At 46.0% G+C, this 21360-nt stretch overlaps 1 protein-coding gene across 1 annotated transcript in view; it reads left to right on the top strand.

The window, feature by feature from the left end:
* Window positions 1-18834: 18834 nt before the first annotated feature.
* The window catches only part of LOC129696620 (eukaryotic translation initiation factor 3 subunit E), a 180676-nt gene continuing 178150 nt past the window's right edge, over window positions 18835-21360 (top strand). Inside the window, exon 1 of the mRNA XM_055634678.1 lies at window positions 18835-18990. Within this exon, the coding sequence (XP_055490653.1) occupies window positions 18901-18990 (90 nt within the window). The 5' untranslated portion in view covers window positions 18835-18900. The remainder of the gene's footprint in view (window positions 18991-21360) is intronic.

Below are 21360 nucleotides of genomic sequence, written 5' to 3'. Positions count from 1 at the left end.
AATGAACTGGCCTCAACTACCCTCTGTGGCAGAGAGTTCCAGAGATTCACCACTCTCTGTGTGAAAAAAGTTCTTCTCATCTCGGTTTTTAAAGGATTTCCCCTTTATCCTTAAGCTGTGACCCCTTGTCCTGGACTTCCCTAACATCGGGAACAATCTTCCTGCATCTAGCCTGTCCAACCCCTTAAGAATTTTGTAAGTTTCTATAAGATCCCCTCTCAATCTTCTAAATTCTAGAGAGTATAAACCAAGTCTATCCAGAGAAAGATAGTTCAACTGGAACTTTCAAGAAAGCAGTGGATAACTCCTTGTGGTGCTGACATATGCAGGGTTCTGGACAAAGAGCAATGTAAGGGAGTGATTGAAAAGGGTAGCGCATTTATGATGGGCCAAACATCCTCTTCCAACAATATGACAGTGGCAGGCATTGTCCAAAATGCATTGAGTGGACATGAAAATACTGCTAGGTATATGAATTCCATCAGCATTGGTCAACCACAGCAGCAGATCGGAGGTAACAGGGCAATCGATCTGATCAAGTTTAAGCAGAAAGTTTCATGCACATAATCCCAGCCACCCTCTGCCATCAGTTACCCAACAAATACTTTCCACCTATCAGTGATGGGAAGGAGCAAAACCATTGCAGTGATAGAAAATAAAACATTCCAACAGTCTGTCTTTCATCTCTAAAGAATGGTCCTGACCAGAAGAGTTACCCAATGATCTCTTCCAGAGATGCTGCCTGGCTGATTGAATTACTCCAGCACTTTGTGGGGTTTTTTGTTGTAAAACTGCATCAGCAGTTCCTTGCATCTTGACAGGTTCAGCAGGATTGTAGAAAAAGGTGAGAGTTCACACCACAGGTGGATGGGAATCCAGGCATCCCTGGCAGCCAGCTATGTCAGAAGCAAGGCCCTTTGTACAGGTTGTCAAGCGATAGAATGCACGGGCTTAACAACCCTCAGAGCTGAGGAGGATTACCTTCGACTTTGAAAAGGTTCCCTCCACAGATGCTGCCTGACCTAATGGGTTCCTTCTGTGTTTTGCGCAAGATTCCAGCATCTACAGTCTCCTGTATATACAATGTTGCCTTCTGCACTGTTAATCTTATCCTGCTTGACAAACTTGTGGGGTCTCACCTGGCTTTCACTTCGAGACTGATCTCCAGCCCACCAGCAGTGGCCAGCTCTCCCGCTGATGGAAACCCCTCTCCCATCTCCTCTCTCCTGTATCCCATCTCTCTGAGACTCCCTATGGTGCTGGGTGTAATGGACCAAGCAATGCTCGAGCCAAAGGCTGTGCGTGTTAAAGGTGTCACATAGATGGAAGACTTTGCGGAGCGATAAATAATGATAAATCAGTTTAATAGCTGGAAACTAACCACTGAGCCTTTGCCAAGAATTCCTGAAAGTGGTTAGGAAAAATAGCCCGGAATGGGGAGCAGGTCATGATGACATTGTCGATGAATGTTGAGTTCTATCAAGGTGCCTTTCTCCAGATCGCTTGAGACTGAATGTGGGTGACGGCTGTCAGTCACCTCAGTGTGCTTGGCCTCATCCCCATGAACGCTGCGAGAAGCGTTTGTCAGTAACTGAGCGTCACTGATATTACTCCTGACAACGATAATGTTTCAATGTCACAAGGTGTAATATGAGTTGCTCCTGGAGTGAAACGATAGCTAATACGGACTTTACAAGTGCACAGGAGGTGTTGTTACTGCAGTGAATATCTTCAAAAGACAATCTATCATGCTGTAAAGCTGTTCGGTGCTGTTCAATGCATCAGCTACATCTGGCTATTTGACATCCAGATGTAGCTAATTACACGTCTGATTAATAAATAAACAATGAATTAAACTCTTCAGTTGGTCCTATGATCACAGGACCTGGAGACTTTCAGAGTGTGGCTGAGCTTTAACTGAGTATGCTGCACTGTGATGGAAGTGTGAGGGTTTTTTTTAATCGCAGTCATAGCTTAACCTGCCTGTTACTGATGGTGGAAGAAGACAAGAATATGAAGAAAGAAAGCCACCTTCAGCAACAGTGGGCTCTCTTGGAGCCCTGTCAGTCGATCAGACACTTTCAAAGTGTGCTTGATGTTTGAGGGGAAAGTGCAGCATATCAGTCAGCAAGTTCCCCCCATGTCACTCTGGCCACGACCTGGCATGTTGATCCTAGAACACAGAGGCATGCCTGGTGCTGTTTAACTTTCACACATCGAGACCTTCAAACCAGCAGCTGGGCGGTGCCAATGCCTTGATTTAATACAAGCCAAAGAACAGTAGATAAAAGCATGCAGTCCATTCATGAGATACACTTTGAATGTAGTACTACCTCAGTAATACCCCTCCTACGGTGCAGTGGCCGCTCAGTACTGCCTCTCACACAGTGTCGCTTCCTCAGTATTGCCTCTCCCAGAATGTGGCTCCCCTTAGTACCACTCCTCCAACAGTGCGGTGATCCTTCAGTACTGCCTCTCCCATAGCGTGGCACTCGCTCATTATTACCCCTCCTCTGTATTGTCTCTCCCACAGTGTGGAACTCCCTCAGTACTGCCTGTGACAGTGTGTCATGGCCTCAGTACTGCCCCTCCCACTAGGTGGCATCCCTCAGTACTGCCCCTCCCACAATACAGCATTCCCTCAGTACTGCCCCTCCCACAAGGTGGCACTCACTCAGTACTGCCCCTCCCACTGTACGGTGCACCCTTAGCACCATAGATCCTATAGGATCTTTGCTTAGCACCGCTCTTCCCACCGCTTAGTGCTCCTGCCCCTCTCATAGCACTTGCCCCAGAGCATCAGCCTTGACTTTGAGCTGTGGTCACTAGAATTGAAAATGGTAGCAGCTATCTTCTTGCAGAGAATGAGAGTCTCCTGCTGACTCGTGTTTGACGTGCTACAGGTGTAGGTTGAAGCCTGTGACAGCCAATGGATGAGGTTGGATCACTCTGTGATCACCTTGGTATATTGACTCAGTTAAAGCTCAGCCACTCTGATCAAAGAAGAGGGCAAGAACATTGTGCTTTATCTGAATGGCTAGCTATATCCAAATGATGTTGTTGTACTTTCACTTAATATTAAATGGTTGCAGGAACAGTGATAATGGAAGTGAAGATGACCTGACGAGTGGGGGTGGGGGATTTATAAAATCCTGTAGTACTCCTGAATCCTGGCCGACACCAATCATTGTACTTTAGGAAGGATAGGGTGGTCACATTCTATGCCAAGGACAAGGGGCCACATCTGATCAGTGAATGAGGAAGCTAGGACTGCTCCCCTTACAGTAGGAATGGTGAAGAGGAGATTGAACAGAGAGGTTTTGAACTAGTAAATATGGAGAAACCTTCCCAGGGTAGAATGGCAGGCGATTAGTGGACATAGTGATTGGATAAGAGGCCAGGGGAGTGAGGGGGTGCATGATTTTACTTGGCCAGTTGCTGTGATCTGGGACACATTGCTGCCAGGGCAGAGCAAACAGATTTAACAGGAACTTTCAAATGGTGACGTTCAATGGGGATGTTTTGCTGGGCTACCTGGAGTGGGCAGGAGGTGTGGGAGCATTTGGAGAGCTGTTCTGAGAGCCCTTGTGTGAGGTTCTAAGGATTTAGAAACAATATGGGCTAGAGTTCTATCATTCTCATTATACCCTCAGTTCAGTAGAAGGGCATTTGAAATTAGAACGATATTATTCACGCAGTGGGCTGTAAGTCTACATATTGTTAGGGGGTCGGATAGGCGTTTCTGTGGAAGCAGTCGGGAGACCAGGATGGTGGTCTGCCTCCCTGGGGCCAAGGTCTCGGACGTGTCTCAACGCATCCAAGATATCCTGAAATCAGAGGGAGAGGAGCCTGAGGTCGTGGTACATATAGGTACAATTGACATAGGTAAAAAAGGGGAAGAGGTCCTGAAGGGAGGATTTAGGGAGTTGGGAGGAGAGTTAAGGAAAAGGACCAAAAAGGTAACAATCTCAGGATTACTGCCTGTACCACGCGACAGTGAGAGTAGGAATGGAGCGAGGTGGAGGATAAATGCGTGGCTGAAAGACTGGTGCAGAGGGCAGGGATTCAAGTTCCTGGATCATTGGGACTTCTTTTGGGGAAGGTGGGACCTGTACAGAAAGGATGGGTTGCACTTGAACCCGAGGGGGACCAATATCCTGGCGGGGAAATTTGCAAAGGCCACTGGGGAGACTTTAAACTAGAATGGTTGGGGCGAGGGACTCAAATAGAGAAAGTTAGTAGACAGAATGGGAGGCAGGAAGCAGAAAAGGGAAGCACTCGGACACAAGAGGAGAAAGAAAAAAAAGGAAATAAACAGAGAAGAAGAGACGGGGGGTTTCTTAAATGTGCATATTTTAATGCTAGGAGCATTGTAAGAAAGGTGGATGAGCTTAGAGTCTGGATAGACATCTGGAAGTATGATGTTGTGGCGATCAGTGAAACGTGGTTGCAGGAGGGCTGTGGTTGGAAACTAAATATTCCAGGATTTCGTTGCTTCAGGTGTGATAGAATTGGAGGGGCAAGAGGTGGAGGTGTTGCATTGCTAGTCAGGGAAGATATTACAGCAGTGCTTTGGCAGGATAGATTAGAGGGCTCATCTAGGGAGGCTATTTGGGTGGAACTGAGAAATGGGAAAGGTGTAGCAACACTTATAGGGGTGTATTATAGACCGCCAAATGGGGAACGAGAATTGGAAGAGCAAATATGTAAGGAGATAGCAGATATTAGTAGTAAGCACAAGGTAGTGATTGTGGGAGATTTCAACTTTCCACACATAGACTGGGAAACACATTCTGTAAATGGGCTGGATGGTTTGGAGTTTGTAAAATGTGTGCAGGATAGTTTTTTGCAGCAATACATAGAGGTACCTACTAGAGGAGGGGCAGTGCTGGACCACCTGTTAGGAAATGAGACGGGACAGGTGGCGGAGGTATGCGTTGGGGAGCACTTCGGGTCCAGTGATCACAATACCATTAGTTTCAATATAATTATGGAGAGGGTCAGAACTGGACCTAGGGTTGAGATTTTTGATTGGAGAAAGGCTAACTTTGATGAGATGCGAGATGATTTAAAAGGAGTGAACTGGGACATTTTGTTTTATGGGAAGGATGTAGAAGAGAAATGGAGGACATTTAAAGGGGAAATTTTAAGAGTACAGAATCTTTATGTTCCTGTTCGGTTGAAATGAAACAGTAAAAATTGGAAAGAGCCCTGGTTTTCAAGGGAAATTGGACATCTTGGTCGAAAAAAGAGGGAGTTCTACAATAATTATAGGCAGCATGAAGTAAATGAGGTGCTTGTGGAGTATAAGGAATGTAAAAAGAATCTTAAGAAAGAAATTAGAAAAGCTAAAAGAAGATATGAGGTTGCTTTGGCAAGTAAGGTGAAAGTAAATCCAAAGGGTTTCTACAGCTATATTAATAGCAAAAGGATAACGAGGGATAAAATCGGTCCATTGGAGAGACAGAGTGGGCAGCTATCTGCAGAGCCAAAAGAGATGGGGGGGATATTGAACAATTTCTTTTCCGGTATTCACCAAGAGAAGGATATTGAATTATGTGAGGTAAGGGAAACGAGTAGAGTAGCTATGGATACTATGAGTTTCAAAGTAAAAGAAGTACTGACACTTTTGAAAAATAAAAAAATGGATAAGTCTCCAGGTCCTGACAGGATATTCCCTAGGACATTGAGGGAAGTTAGTGTAGAAATAGCCGGGGCTATGACAGCAATATTTCAAATGTCATTAGAAACAGGAATAGTCCCCGAGGATTGGCGTACTGCGCATGTTGTTCCATTGTTTAAAAAGGGTTCCAAGAGTAAACCTAGCAATTATAGACCTGTTAGTTTGACTTCAGTGGTGGGCAAATTAATGGAAAAGATACTTAGAGATAATATATATAAGCATCTGGATAAACAGGGTCTGATTAGGAAGAGTCAACATGGATTTGTGCCTGGAAGGTCATTTTTGACTAAGCTTCTTGAATTTTTTGAAGAGGTTAGTAGGGAAATTGACGAGGGTAAAGCAGTGGATGGTGTCTATATGGACTTTAGTAAGGCCTTTGACAAGGTTCCTCATGGAAGGTTGGTTAAGAAGGTTCAACTGTTGGGTATAAATGCAGGAATAGCAAGATGGATTCAACAGTGGCTGAATGGGAGACGCCAGAGGGTAATGGTGGATGGCTGTTTGTCGGGTTGGAGGCAGGTGACTAGTGGGGTGCCTCAGGGATCTGTGTTGGGTCCTTTGTTGTTTGTCATGTACATAATGATCTGGATGAAAGGGTGATAAATTGGATTAGTAAGTATGCAATGATACCAAGATAGGGGGTGTTGTGGATAATGAAGAGGATTTCCAAAGTCTGCAGAGTGATTTAGGCCATTTGGAAAAATAGGCTGAAAGATGGCAGATGGAATTTAATGCTGATAAATGTGAGGTGCTACACCTTGGCAGGACAAATCAAAATAAGACGTACATGGTAAATGGTAGGGAATTGAAGAATACAGTTGAACAGAGGGATCTGGGAATAACCGTGCATAGTTCCTTGAAGGTGGAATCTCATATAGATAGGGTGGTAAAGAAAGCTTTTGGTATGCTAGCCTTTATAAATTAGAGCATTGAGTATAGAAGCTGGGATGTAATGTTAAAATTGTACAAGGCATTGGTGAGACCAAATCTGGAGTATGGTGCACAATTTTGGTCGCCCAATTATAGGAAGGATGTCAACAAAATAGAGAGAGTACAGAGGAGATTTACTAGAATGTTGCCTGGGTTTCAACAACTAAATTACAGAGATAGGTTGAATAAGTTAGGTCTTTATTCTCTGGAGCGCAGAAGGTTAAGGGGGGACTTGATAGAGGTCTTTAAAATGATGAGAGGGATAGACAGAGTTGATGTGGACAAGCTTTTCCCTTTGAGAATAGGGAAGATTCAAACAAGAGGACATGACTTCAGAATTAAGGGACAGAAGTTTAGGGTAACATGAGGGGGAACTTCTTTACTCGAGAGTGGTAGCGGTGTGGAATGAGCTTCCAGTGGAAGTGGTGGCGGCAGGTTCGTTGGTATCATTTAAAGAGGAGAACTTTTTTCACACAGAGAGTGGTGAATCTCTGGAACTCTCTGCCACAGAGGGTGGTTGAGGCCAGTTCATTGGCTACATTTAAGAGGGAGTTAGATGTGGCCCTTGTGGCCAAGGGGATCAGAGGGTATGGAGAGAAGGCAGGTACGGGATACTGAGTTGGATGATCAGCCATGATCATATTGAATGGTGGTGCAGGCTCGAAGGGCCGAATGGCCTACTCCTGCACCTAATTTCTATGTTTCTATGTTTCTAAAAATAAATTGGATAAGCATATGGATGAGAAGAGAATGGAGGGTTATGGTATGAGTGCAGGCAGGTGGGACTGAGGGGAAAAAGTTGTTCGGCACGGACTTGTAGGGCCGAGATGGCCTGTTTCCGAGCTGTAATTGTTATATGGTTATATGGTTATATGACAGGGCCACACACCATAGGCCCCGAGTGCAGGGTCTTGCTCGGCCCTCTATTAGCACCAGTGTTAATGATATTAATAGCAGTAATGAAAGTGTGGCTTTTATCTTGTATTTTCATCAGCCGAACTAGACACAGGAATCCACAAGAGAACGCAGTGTTAAAGGTAGAATGGCAAAACGTTCAGTTAACGTGCTGACCTCATCCAGATTCAATAGCTGTGTAATATATATATCACCTTTTGACATGTTAGCTTTAATTTCACTCAGCCCTTGGTCAGATGCTTGATCACATGCAGACAAGGGAAGCACTGTTTTCCCTGACACTGGTTCATTCTGCAGCGACCGAACGCTGTGCACGATGCCATGAGGTTGTCAAGACAACAAGGTCAGTGAAACCTATTAGAAATGGCCAAGTGAGCAGCTGGTTTTGGCTGGGTAGGATCGGCACAGAGGCACCTGCTCACAGACGTATAAACCCACCGCAAAGATCTGCAACTCATTTATTCCAGATCAGACTCATCTGGCTTTGAAATATTCCCTGCACCTTCAGCCACAAAGTGTCCCGACGTGATCACTCACCTCAATGCCCAGTGTACAGAAAGGACGGGGGAATCACCACTAATTCTTGAAAAGGATACAAAAGGTGAGATATAAAAGTCTTTCTTTTTTTCACTCATCAAAGCTTTAAACAATAGACAATAGGTGCAGGAGTAGGCCATTCAGCCCTACGAGCCAGCACCGCCATTCAATGTAATCATGGCTGATCATCCCCAATCAATACTCCATTCCATCCCCATATCCCTTGACTCCACTATCTTTAAGAGCCCTATCTAGCTCTATCTTGAAAGTATTCAGAGAACTTTCTTCAGTTGTGAGATGTATATTCTGCAATTTAACAACAATTTTAACAAATACTTTGTTTTTAAACACAGAAAGAGCATCCTGCTAGTGCAGTAGATAGTGCTGCTGTCTCACAACTCCAGAAATGCAGGTTCTACCTTGACCACCAATGTTGTACGAGTAGTTTTTGCACATTCTCCCTGTGACCATGTGAGTTTCCTCCAGGCCTTCCGGTTTCTTCCCAGATCCCAAAGATGTGCGAGTGGGCTAATTGTCCACTGTATGTTGCCCACTTATGTGGGTGGCAAAATAATCAAAGGAGGGATCATGGGCAGGTGTAGGAGAGAATAAGTTGCAAGGATACAGGGAAATAAAGAGAATGGGATTGGAGCTGGGAATGCTCTGCTGGGATCCAGCATAAATCTGATGGGCTGAATAGCCTCCTTGTGTTCTAGTAGGTATATAAAGTATAACATCCCCTGAATTCTACAGGAGTATCCTCAATCTGGATTTTAAACCTTCAAGTTAAATTTGACGATTGTCCTAAAACTGTAGGAGGGAGGTTGTGGGGTTGGTGGAGGCAACATGGGTGGGATTATCACTACATCTGGAGCATTGTGTTGACCTTTTCCATGGCAAGCTGAGCCAGTTGTCGTGCAGTGTGAGTGCTACACACAGACTCCACCAGAGCATGCGCAAGTGGGGAAAGCCAGCCCTCCACTTCCACCTCACTCACACAAGTTTCAGGCTTTGCAGTGAACCAGGACCGCCAGCACACAACAAGCTTACCCTAATGCATGCAAGTTAGCAACCACCTGTCTTCTGGTAGAGTTGAAAACTATTGGCACCCCAGTTATGTGTTGTTATCACTTGCTCATCTGTCACTGGGGCCAAATATCTATTCTGGGGGATCAAATCGCATTATCATCGAAAGACATTAACTACAGATGCTGGAATTCTGAAAAAAACAAAACCTGAGAATGTTGGAAGTGACTAGTAGATCAGGCAACATCTGTGGAGAGAGAAAGTTTTTATTTTATGTCAATGGCTATTCATCAAAAAGTGAAATGTCACTCGTTTCACTACCTACAAATTCCTCTCTTTTTCTCACGGTTTATTCACAGTATAAGCAACACATCTGCACACCCAGAACCGTTCCTATTCCTTCTTTCCAGAGATGCTGTCTGATCCACTGAGTTACTCCAACTATTTATGTCTATCTTCAGTTTAAACCAGCATCTGCAGTTCCTTCTTACACACCCAGAACCATTCATTTTTATCCATAGATGGGAAGTTAGTCTGGTAAGCTTGAGTGTATATTCATATCATCAGGTGAGTCTTGGTTTAGTAACTCAATCAAAAGGTGGCACCTCCAGCGACATGGCACTCTCAGTAATGCACTCAAGTGGCAGGTTCAGGATTATGCTGTGCTTTCAGAAGGCTGGGCAGTCTCTTACAGGGAAAGCCTTGTCTACAGAATGGGTTTTATTGAGTTTTATTTATTTGGAAACCCCCACAACAGTTACGTTAGAAATAGTCAAAACCATAAAATGTTGAACCAGCTGGAGAAAAGGCTAAGCATTGTTAGCCTGATTTACACTATAAAAAGCCCGCTGTCAGGAAAATGGTGCTTAACATATCTGCAAGGGAGCAGTCTGCATGGTGTGTGCACTGCACATATTTAGCTGCAGAAAGTTCACTAGATTGATTTCGGACAACTTTATTAGAAAGCTTTGTTCAGCTCAAATTCTTCTTCACAACCACTGTCAATCTTTTTGGACCATGTGACTCCCACAGAGACTGAGTGGGGAGAAGCTGGATAGGTTTCCAGGTCTTGGCGCTTCCCTTGTTCCATACTCGTCATCTGCCATGCTGTTTTCAGTGCCAGGGTTAACACGTCACCCTCCAATTATAAATAAACAGGTTAGGAATTGCTTCAAAGCTGTCACAGGGGGAACATTAATCATACTGAACCAGTTGAATAACAGCAGCTGTAGTAGATCGAGGTTTCCATGAAGCCCATGAAAAGACGTCACGTTATGGGTAGAAGGTAAAGATCACAATGCATGCTGTCGGGGGGGGGACCAGTTGTGGAACAGAGATGACGCTTAGTTGAAGAGGAGCATAGGGCAGCCGATCAGTGTTCCAGGAATTAGGATGTGGTGTCCCACAAAGATCACCATGGGACCGCAGTTCACAATTTATATTAATGATTCAGACTTTGGAATCAAAAACTACAATTTCTGAAGCTGAAATTGAGAGGGATAGTGAGCACCAAGGAGGATTGCACAAGTTCTAAACCTGCAGAACAGGCGAACGACATCCTGGATATTCGAGTTATTTTTCTTCCTGAACCATGGCTTCTCCTCTATCATTGTCGGATGACCCCTTGGTCATTTATTTCATCCACATTTGCTCCCAACCCCACTCTTCCTGGACAGAGCAGGATAGAGTTCCCAGGTCCTCACTTTCCACCATATCAACCTTTACATTCAATGGCTCATCCTTCACCATTCCATCAGATCCAACAATATTCCACCACCATCTTCTCCTCTTTCTGATTCTCCTCTTCTTCTCAACACAAGTTCGTGCAAAAGCACCTTAACTGGACTCAATATTAGAATTTGCACATTTAGGTAACATACTTTCTTCATCCATATCAGAATCCGCCAGATTCTGTTGGTCCCTAATACTGGCTCAGTTTTCCTCCCTCCATTAACACACCCTGACCTACGGGGCACTTCCCACACCCCTGCCTATATTTCTTTGTTGGTGTTCTCTCTCTGTCTGGCTGACTATCCTTATTAACTTCACAATCAGATCATTTCAGTTCCATCTTATTCCCAAGGCAGCCCTGGCCTTACTTGTTCACATTCCCTCTGATCTATCCCCACATTTTCTGCAATTTAAAACTAACTTGATTTCACTTTTCCCACTTCGAGCTGAAATGTTAAATGTTTATTTTTCCACCAACGCTGCTTGACCAACTGAGTGTCTTATGGTCTTGATATCTAGATTTCAGGCACCACAGCTTCTAAGTGAGGAACTAGGCACAGTGCTCCTGTGCTTTACACTTCTATGAGCAGCCAAGTGACTCCCAACATTGAAGACTCACAGTACATTACTCATAATGGAAGCATCCTTCAATTTGGAGTCATCCAGACAGTATCCAATCGCCAAATTCACATCACACTGCTACGTTTTGACTAAACAGTGATTAAATAGTGTCTCCATTTTTTAATTCAAATTATAATCATGACTTCTTCCCTCCATGTCTCTGTGAGACTTCCAGCCTCTGAGTCACTGAGATCTCACCTCCTCTTTTGGCTTCTTGATCATTGCCATTATTATCACTTCACGTCGGGGTCACCAGCCACTCCAGAGGCCGTACGAGGGCCCGTTCCGGGTGCTGGAACACGGGCAGTCGACTTTTGTCCTGGACATGGGGGGCCGGCCGGAGGCCGTGTCGATTGACCGTTTAAAGCCGGCGCACCTGGACATTGACCAGCCGGTGCTGGTTGCTCAACCTCGGCCCCGAGGGCGCCCCCCCTCACGACTCCCTCCACCTGTCACTCCACCTGTCCTCCCGCCGGTCCCTCGACCTGTCCCTCCACCTACGCCCCCGCAAGCCCCGGGATCTGCTGACTTCCGCACGCGGGCCGGCCGGGTCGTGCGCCCGCCGGTGCGTTTTGTGCCTCTGGTTCTGGGGGGGGGGGGGGGGGGGGGGTCCTGTGGCGGCTCCTAAGGGTCGTGCCATTATACTGCCGAACCCCTCGGCACAGGAGTGGTGCAGTCCGGAGGCGGTCCTTAGCCGGAGGGTATAAAAGGCAGGGTTTGGGTGCCATCTTTTCCTGGTTTCGTCTTCCCCTGAACCGGGAGGAATTAAAGTAAAGTGCTTCTCAAACTTCGGACTACTTGCCTCATTTTGAGACCCACGCACTACAACTTCACCATTTAAATCTTCAACCACCTTTTCATCTGTTTGGACCACAAACTTTTAAATTCCTTCCTCAAACCTCTGCGCCTCTCACTTTCCTATGGTTGCATGCTTTTCACAATCTACCACCGATCAATCTTTTGATTGCTTACTCCAATATCTCCTCATGCAGGGTATTCTATAGCTGGAAGTTTTTATTAATGATAATTGGCAGAAGCCCAACCTGTAGCTTGGCGAAATGTTATTTATATTATCAAGTAATAGGGAGGCTATTCAATACTTTGCAAAATGACTCTAATGTAATTAATTATCTGTTTCTGATTTTTCTCAGTAATTACATAAAACATTCTAAAGAAAAATATTCCTTCAATTCTCAGTCACTTGATTTTTGTTATGAATATCTCCAGATAAAACATCCTGCAATTTATTAGCATTAGATACCAATTATGAATTTACTTCTAAAATCACATTAACAATGCTATAGATAATAGAATTTATCTAATTAGAACCACATGAACCATGTTGTTGGAAATTGTCTAGTAAAGGATTGAAACGTACTGCTCTTCACACTGTCCTGCTTCTTGTCAATAGTGAACTCTCTCTTAGGAGATGCATGGATACGAGTACACTCCAAACACTGTCTTCTGCCAATTGCCCAAGCACATAATTATAAAGATAAAAAATCAAGAATTTTCCCTTGTGAGTTATCCCACAGTTATTGCTGGCAATAATTCAATATTTAGAATGATTATTTCTGACCTAGGCCCCATGACTATTAAACCTAGCTTTACCATCGTCACCTTGTTTGACCAAAATGCAAATTAAGGCAATTATTGAACGCTGGTTCTTTCTCAATATTTGCAGAGATTTGACATCTGTTTTTTGTATTAAAAATTGAGAACTGATGGGGAGAGAAAGTTTCCAAGGGAGGTGTAGCTTTCCTATGGTTGTATTAGTGGTTTTTAGTTGGCATGATGCTTGAAAATTGCTGGAAATCTAAAATAAAAATAAAAATTGAAGGACTCAGCAGGTCAGACAGCTTTTGTGGAAAGAGCAACACGATGATTGTTTCAAGTTTATGATCTTTCACGATACCCTTTATAGAACTTTTCCCCTCAAGTGTCACGTCAAGTGTGTTTTATTGTCATATGTCCCAGATAGAACAATGAAATTCTTAGTTGATGCAGCACAACAGAATATGTAAACATAGTACACTGTAAACAATATGATAAACCTCATTGCCAGAGTTTAGAATATTATTGACTAGTTGCAGAAAATTCTGGAGGAATTGGCTAAAAAGCTAGAGTCAGGATCCATGACGGAGAAAAGGCATTGGGATTCTGAAGACAGATTTCCCCTGAAGGCCCCATGAAGGTGGCTATCTCAAGATTACACCATTTCCAACCTGCCAGTGAGGTGGGTGCTATACCATGAGGAGCGTGCAGATGACTGGTTGGCTGGATAGGTGGTTTAGTTCAGTTTACAGATATGGCATGGAAATAGGCCCTTCAGCCCATCGAGTCCAGGACTACCATTGATCACCCATTCACACTAATTCCATGTTATCCCACTTTCTCATCCATTCCCTACGCACTAGGGGCAATTGACACAGGCCAATTAACCAACACATCCACAGGTCTTTGGGATACAAGAGGAAACCGGGTTATCCACAGGAAACCCACACAGTCCCAGGGAGTACATGCAAACCCCACACAGGCAGCACCCGAGGACAGGATCGAACCTTGGTCTCTGGTGTTGTGAGGCAGCAGCTCTACCAGCTGTGCCACTCCTAGTGGTGGTGGAGGGGTGCTTTAGATTCCTGGGAACTGGGTCTCAGTGAGGTGGGACCCTGCACAGGCTGGATGGATTGAAGTCCAACAGAACTGGGACCAATGTACTCACAGGAAGGTTTGCAAGAACTGTGAAGAGATTTATTTTTAGTGGCTCCAATCTAATGAGGTGAGGTGTTGCATTTTGGGACGTCTAACAAGAGCAAATGGTATGACCATTGCAAACAGTGAATGGTAGGTTCTACCTACAGGGTCTTGGTGAGACCACACCTGGAGTATTGCGTAGAGTCTCCAGAGGGGATGCCTAGGAGTGCAGGTCACCAGCATTCCTGGGATGTTCCATGATAAGGTCAAGTAGGAGAGGTAGAAACTTACAAAATAAGGTGGGACAGGCTAGATGCAAAGGCGATTTTGGCACACAGTTTAAGGATAAGGGGGCCTTCGAGATCAGTCAGAGTATTGCTCTTGTGGCTAAGGGGATCAGAGGGTATTTAGCAGGTACGGGGTACTGAGTTGTATAGAAGTTGTGTAAGGTCATGTTGCAGTTGTGTAAGACATTGGTGAGACCGCATATAGAATATTGTGTTCAGTTCTGGGCACCATGTTATAGGAAAGATATTGTCAAACTTGAAAGGGTTCTGAGAAGATTTACAAGGATGTTGCCAGGACTAGAGGGTCTGAGCTATAGCTCAGACCCTGTGTTCTCATTCCTTGGAGCGCAGGAGGATGAGGGGTGATCTGATAGAGGTGTATAAAATCATGAGAGGAATAAATCGCGTAGATTTAATAGGAATCTAAGGGGTAACTATTTCACACAAAGGATGGTGGGTGTATGGAACAAGCTGCCTGAGGAGGTAGTTGAGGCTGGGACTATCCCGATATTTAAGAAACAGCTAGACAGGTACATGGTTTGGAGGGATATGGACCAAACACAGGAAGTTGGGGCTAGTGTAGTTGGGACATGTTGGCCGATGTGGGCAAATTGGGCTGAGGGGCCTGTTTCCACACTATCACTCTATGACTATAATGGCATTGAAATTGGCCGTTCGCCTATTTAAGATCTGGTTCACCCTTGTCCATACTTACCTTAAAACTTACAGGATTAAGATTCTGCAGGCCACAGGCCACTTGGCCGGAAGGCAGGAGGCAGTGTGGTGACCTCTAGAGAGAAACTGCCGAGTCAGGCCCCTGCTCGTCCCCTAAGGAACAGCGAACCAGAGTGGAGGATGTACGGAGCTGGCAGACATAAGCGGAAGGACCAGAAAGAGAGTGAACCAAGTTCCCTCAACGTCGGCTGCGGGTGGCGCCCCCGTGACACAAAAGTTGAAGGTGCCCGGGCGATGAGAGGGACGTCTACGCTGGACGATTCGGACAGAGGTGACGGGTGGAGGCCTTGCAGCAGCCTGGGGCTCTCCTGGATTGGTCGCTGGTCCAGAGGATGGAGTGCGCAGTCTGGACTGGACTTTGGAAATGGTGCCAAAGTCTGGCGACTTTTGCATGAGGTCCTAGTGGACCATTTCTTTGATTGTCATACTATTGGAGATTGCGCTTAGGTATGGCAGCACTTGATGAGTCTATAGAAGTGTATAGAAGTGAGATCGACCGACTGACCAAATGGTGCCAGCACAACAACCTGGCTCTCAATATCAGTAAAACCAAATAACTGATTGTGGACTTTGGAAGAGGAAGGCTGAGGACCCACAATCCTGTTTATATGAATGGGATGTTGGTGGAGAGAGTCAAGAACTTCAAATTCCTGGACATGCATATTTCCGACGATCTTTCCTGGACCCAGCACACTGTTGCAATTATATAAAAAGCACATAAGCTCTTCTACTTCCTGAGAAGACTACGGTGACTCGGTATGTCAAAGAGGATAGTCGCGAACTTTTATAAGTGCACAATAGAGAGCATATTGACAGGTTGCATCATGGCCTGGTTCGGCAACTTGAACGTCCATGACCGGAAAAGACTGCCAAAAAATATGAACTCTGCCCAGTCCATTACTGGCTCTGACCTCCCCACCATCGAAGGGATTTATCGGAGTCCCTGCCTCATAAAGGCAGCCATCATCATCAGAGGCCCACACCATCCTGGCCACACACTCATCTCACCACTGCCATTGGGAAGAAGGTACAGGAGCCTGAGAACTGTAACATCCAGGTTCAGGAACAGCTACTTCCCTACAGCCATCAGGCTATTAAACACTACAACCTCATATTCTCTGAACTACAATAGACTATTATTATTATGATTATTATTGCACTGTTATTGATTGTTTTTTGAGTATGTGTGTGTATATATATATATAAACATATGTGAGTATGTGTATATATACACACTGAACATTTTTTTTCTCTAGTTTATATTATTTACAGTGTACTATGTTTGCATATTATGTTGTGCTGCAGCAAGCAAGAATTTCATTGTTCTATCTGCAACATATGACAATAAAACACTCTTGACTTTACTGAACTGTATGCAAAAAAAGAATTTCACTGTACATCTGTCCACGTGATAATAAACAGGGCTGCCAACTCTCACGCTTTGAGCGTGAGAGTCACGCATTTCAACCAATTCTCACGCTGATAACAGAATTCTCACGCTGTCTTCAGTCCCTGCACAGTTTGTCTCTGCACCACTTTGCAGCGATTTGTGTGGTTTGGGGAAGCGCGTTGGTTGACCACAATGAGGCCAAACATCTAGGACCAGGTGAATCGGTTGTAAAACATGGGGGGGAGGGGGGGGGACCACAATGAGGCCAAACATCTAGGACATCGTAACCCGAAATAATGTGTTTTTTTTTCAATTTGTTTTCATGGGGCCAGGGCAGGCGAGCCGACCTGGGAATTACAGCCAGTCCCTGGGACACGGGCTGATCTGGGAACTGCAGCCAGTCCTGGGGCACACAGAATGCCAACTTGATCAGTACGGACAAATTGGGCCAGCCATGTACATGTTGTATAACTCTGACTATGCAGATCTGAATGGGCTTAGAATGACCAATTAAGCAAAATTGCCTCCACTTTCCCCATTTTGATTCTTGAGATTAATATCCATTTGCTCTGTTAACAGCATTAAAGTACTTATGACGTAGTCAGGAAAGGGAACATGTTATTTTTTTTAGTTTGCTTTAATTTGTTAGTTGATTGTTAGTTGACTGCCATAATTTCTGAAATGGTCTTAAAGTAACTTAATTGTTATAAAGCAGTAATAAGTGATTTTTGTCCAAACAATTGGAACTTGCATAAAATGTTTGCATTATTAGCAGGACTGCCAACTCTCACGCATTGAGCATGAGAGTCACGCATTTCGTAAAATTCTCACGTTCTCACGCTGATCCCAAATTTCTCACACTCAAAAATCTGCTGGTGCTGAAAGTTCAAAATAAAGCAAAAATGTTTTAGATGCGAGTAAAAACCATGAGGGGAATATAAGGTGAATGCATAGTCTTTTTCCCGGGGTATGTGACTCAAGAACTAGAGGGCATTGGTTTAAAGCAGGGCTGTCAAACCTCCGGCCCGCGGGATGATTTGGGGGAAAAAAAGCACTTTAGTTTAGTTTGTTAGCAGATGGTGTGATAGGTGAGACACTGCGGTGGTCCCAGCACCAGCACCAACCCCCCCCCCCCCCCCCCCCCCCCCCCTGAGGCACCGCTCTCACCTCCTGTGTCCGTTGGCCGCTCTGTCCACATCCCATGGAGTTTTAACCCCAGGAGTGGACCGGTTAAGTGGGGGCGTCGGAACCACCTCCGGTGCAACGGGGATGAATCTCAGGCTAAGGCTCCGCTCCGATGCCCAACCACCGGGTCACTGACCCTCACCTCCCCTGGACCCCAGCTGGACACAGAGCACCTGGGCTGGCCTGCATTCCCAGGAGGGGGAGGGGGGAGAAGAGACGTGGGGGGTAATCTGATTTCCATACATGAATATAGTCATTCATGTGCTGCACCTGTTGATCAGAGCCTGGCTCTACTGTGGAATCTAATTAGGAATGTAATTTAGCCTAACCTTATTCATACCTAATCCAATTTAAAGCATAAATGTTGCATTCAAGTGTAAGTTAAAAGACTCGCTACAGTATCCACCAGATAGCACAATTTCAAGCTGAAAATTGCGAAAGCTCCCTACCGACCCCCCCCCTTCGATCGTTACACTCACTCAAAATTTCTCACTCACAACTCTCACCAAATGTTGGCAGCTCTGTAATAAAGAACCATTGAACCATATGATCACTATCTCCAACTAATTGCCCAGCTACATTACCGAAGATGAGGTCGAGCATTTCGTTGTCTCTGTACTGTACACTGACAATGACAATTAAAATTGAATCTGAATCTGAAATTGAATCTGAGCACTGCTTCTCCAAAGTAACCCTCATTTGGACTTGAAAATCCCAGCCCCTTAAGGCCTTTCACATTGTGATCATCCCAGTTAATTTTGGGGAAGTTGAAATACTCCACTGTATCTCTGTTATTCTTACATCTCGCTTTCTTTATATCTCCATTTCTGCATACCTGGTCCTCCATCTATCTCTGCTGAGTGTTACGAGGCCAGTAGTATAGGCCAAGCAAATGAATTGCTTTTTTATTGCCTCCTCAGATATTGATTACTCCTTGATCATTAGTGCAATGTCACCTCCTGGTTTACATGCCCCGCTTCCTGCTCGTGGGTTTGCAGATGTTACAGCCTAGTTGGCTGTAGACGGGCTGAACGGCCCTCGGCCCGGGCTTGATTGACAGGCGGGAGTTACCGGCTGCACCAATGGGCCGCGCCGGGGGGCGGGTTGTGTCCGCGGACAGTGTCTATTGATAAAGTTGCGAAAGTTTGAATCCCTTTCTGGCCAAGATGGCGGACTACGACCTGACGATGCAGATCGCCAATTTCCTGGATCGCCACCTGGTTTTCCCGCTGCTCGAGTTCCTGTCGGTCAAAGAGGTAAAGGCGAAGGCCGCGGGCCCGCGCTGTCAGGTCCCGCGTTGCGGCTCCGAGAATCTGCAGCGGCCCCACGTGAGGCGGCCTCGAGTCAGGGCCTCGAGCCAGGGCCGGGAGCGGCCGCCGCCGCCGCCACACGTCCCGTCTCCGCCTGGGGCCCGAAAACTGGTGGAGGTTCAGTCCTTCCCCATCCCACTGCTCTCTCCCAACATCACGACCCGCCCCCCACGATCCCTTCCCACCCCCATCATCCCCCCCCATCCCCCCCTATCCCCCACCTCTCCTCCTCTTCCCCCCATCCCTCTTCCCCTCCCCAACTCCTCCTCCTCTTCTCCCCATCCCTCCTCTCCTCCCCCCCCCTCCTCCTCTCCTCCCCATCCCTCCTCCTCTCCTCCCCATTCCTCCTCCTCTCCTCCCCATCCCCCCTCTCCTCTCCCCCCCCCCTCCCTCTTCTCCTCCCCCCATCCCCCCCTCTCCTCCCCCCCCATCCCTCTCCTCCTCCCCCCCCCTCTCCCCCTCCCCCCCCATCCCCCATCCCCCCTCTCCCTCCCCCCATCCCCCTCTCTCCTCCCCCCCCCATCCCTCTTCTCCTCCCCCCCATCCCCTTCTCCTCCCCCCCCCTCTCCCTCTCCCCCCCCCATCGCTCCTTCCTTCCTCCTCCTCTCCTCTCCATCCTCTTCTCCTCCCCATCCCTCTTCTCTCCTCCCCCATCCCTCTTCTCCTCCCCCCATCCCTCTTCTCCCCCCCCCCTCCCTCTCCCTCCCCTCTTCCCTCCCCCCCTCCCTCTCTCCTCCTCCCCTTCTCCTCCCTCTTCCCTCCTCCCCCCATCCCTCTCTCTCCTCCCCCCATCCCTCTCCTCCTCCCCCCATCCCTCCTCCTCCCCCCATCCCTCTTCTCCTCCTCCCCATCCCTCCTCTCCCCCATCCCTCCTCCCTCCCCTCCATCCATCCTCCTCTCCCCTCATCCCGTCTTCTCCCCCATCCCCCCCCCCCCCCCCGCTCCTTTCTCTCCCCCCCCCCCCCCATCCCTCCTCACCCCCCATCCTCGGTGACTCTCACGGTTATCTGGACACCACTTCCTCCCACCCTGCCTTTTGGAAAGACGCTATCGCTTACGTTTAATTTCTCGAGATGTCCTCGATCTTTAGTAAACATGCTCAGTCTGTCAGGGTCTACTGCTATCTCCTGGTTTCTAAGCAGGATCTTCCCCCAAAATAAGCCCTCGCCCGTATCAATCTATCACCTGCCAGGCTTTGCCCTGCCCCTTTTCTCTACCAATTTTATCTCATCCCCTACAATCAGTCTGAAAAAGGGTCCTGATCTGAAATATCACCCATCCATGTGCTCCAGAAATGCTGCCTGATCACTCTGAGCTACTCCAGCATTTTGTTTTTTGTAAACCTGCCTCTGCATTTCTTTGTTTCTACTGTTAAAGTAGGTTGCCTTCCTAACTATTCTACTTCTCACAAAGCAACAAATCAACACATCTTTGTACATAAATATTCCAGAATTTCTACAAATAAATTGTGATATGTTTTAAAAATCTCAAATAAAAAAAATACTGGAACAGTCCTGAAATAAAACAAAAAACATTGCAAAACACTCAGTAGGTCAGGCAGCATCTGTTGAAAAAGGAATGTGATTAACAGTTCTAATGTTCAGATCTATTTCTCGTTCAGTAGATGTTGTCTGACTAGCTACATGTCTTCAACACTGCGTTTATTAAAGATTTTTCTGATAAGCAGTTTCATTTAAAAAAAATCCATTCGCTGAAAATGCTTAGGGTGCATCTCTGGAGGAAGAAATAGTACAAACCCTTCAACCCAATGGCCTTTCCTTTCATGCTATCTAACCAAAGGAGCAAAAAATAAGTTGTTGAGTTATGAGGGGAGGGTAGATCTATGATGAGATATAATAGATGAGAGCGTTTGCCACAAATGGTGATAGTGCTAGCTGAATGGGAATGGTAGAGGCAAGTAAATAACAAAGGGAAGACTGCAGGTGGTGAAATCTGGAGCAACAAACAATCTGCTAGTGAAGCCCAGCCAGTTGAGCACATCTATTGGCACAAAAGGAATTGTCGAAGTTTCATGTTGAAATTTTCCATCAAGAATAACAAAAGGACCTGTCTGGACAGATAAAATATATAATATTAGGATTCACCAAAAGGACTGGTGGGGATGGGGCACCGAAACATTGTTTACTTTTAAGATATAGCACGGAAACAGGCCCTTCGGCCCGCCACGTCCATGCCGACCAGTGACCCCCATACACTAGCACTATCCTACACACTACAGATAATTGGCAATTTTACTGGTCAATTAACCTACAAACTTGTACGTATTTTAAATGTGTGAGGAAACCGGAGCTCCCA

This window comes from Leucoraja erinacea, chromosome 4 (assembly GCF_028641065.1).
Source record: "Leucoraja erinacea ecotype New England chromosome 4, Leri_hhj_1, whole genome shotgun sequence".
Taxonomy (NCBI): domain Eukaryota; kingdom Metazoa; phylum Chordata; class Chondrichthyes; order Rajiformes; family Rajidae; genus Leucoraja; species Leucoraja erinaceus.
The sequence above is the reverse complement of the archived record's forward strand: the minus strand, read 5'-3'. Positions and strand labels throughout refer to the sequence as shown.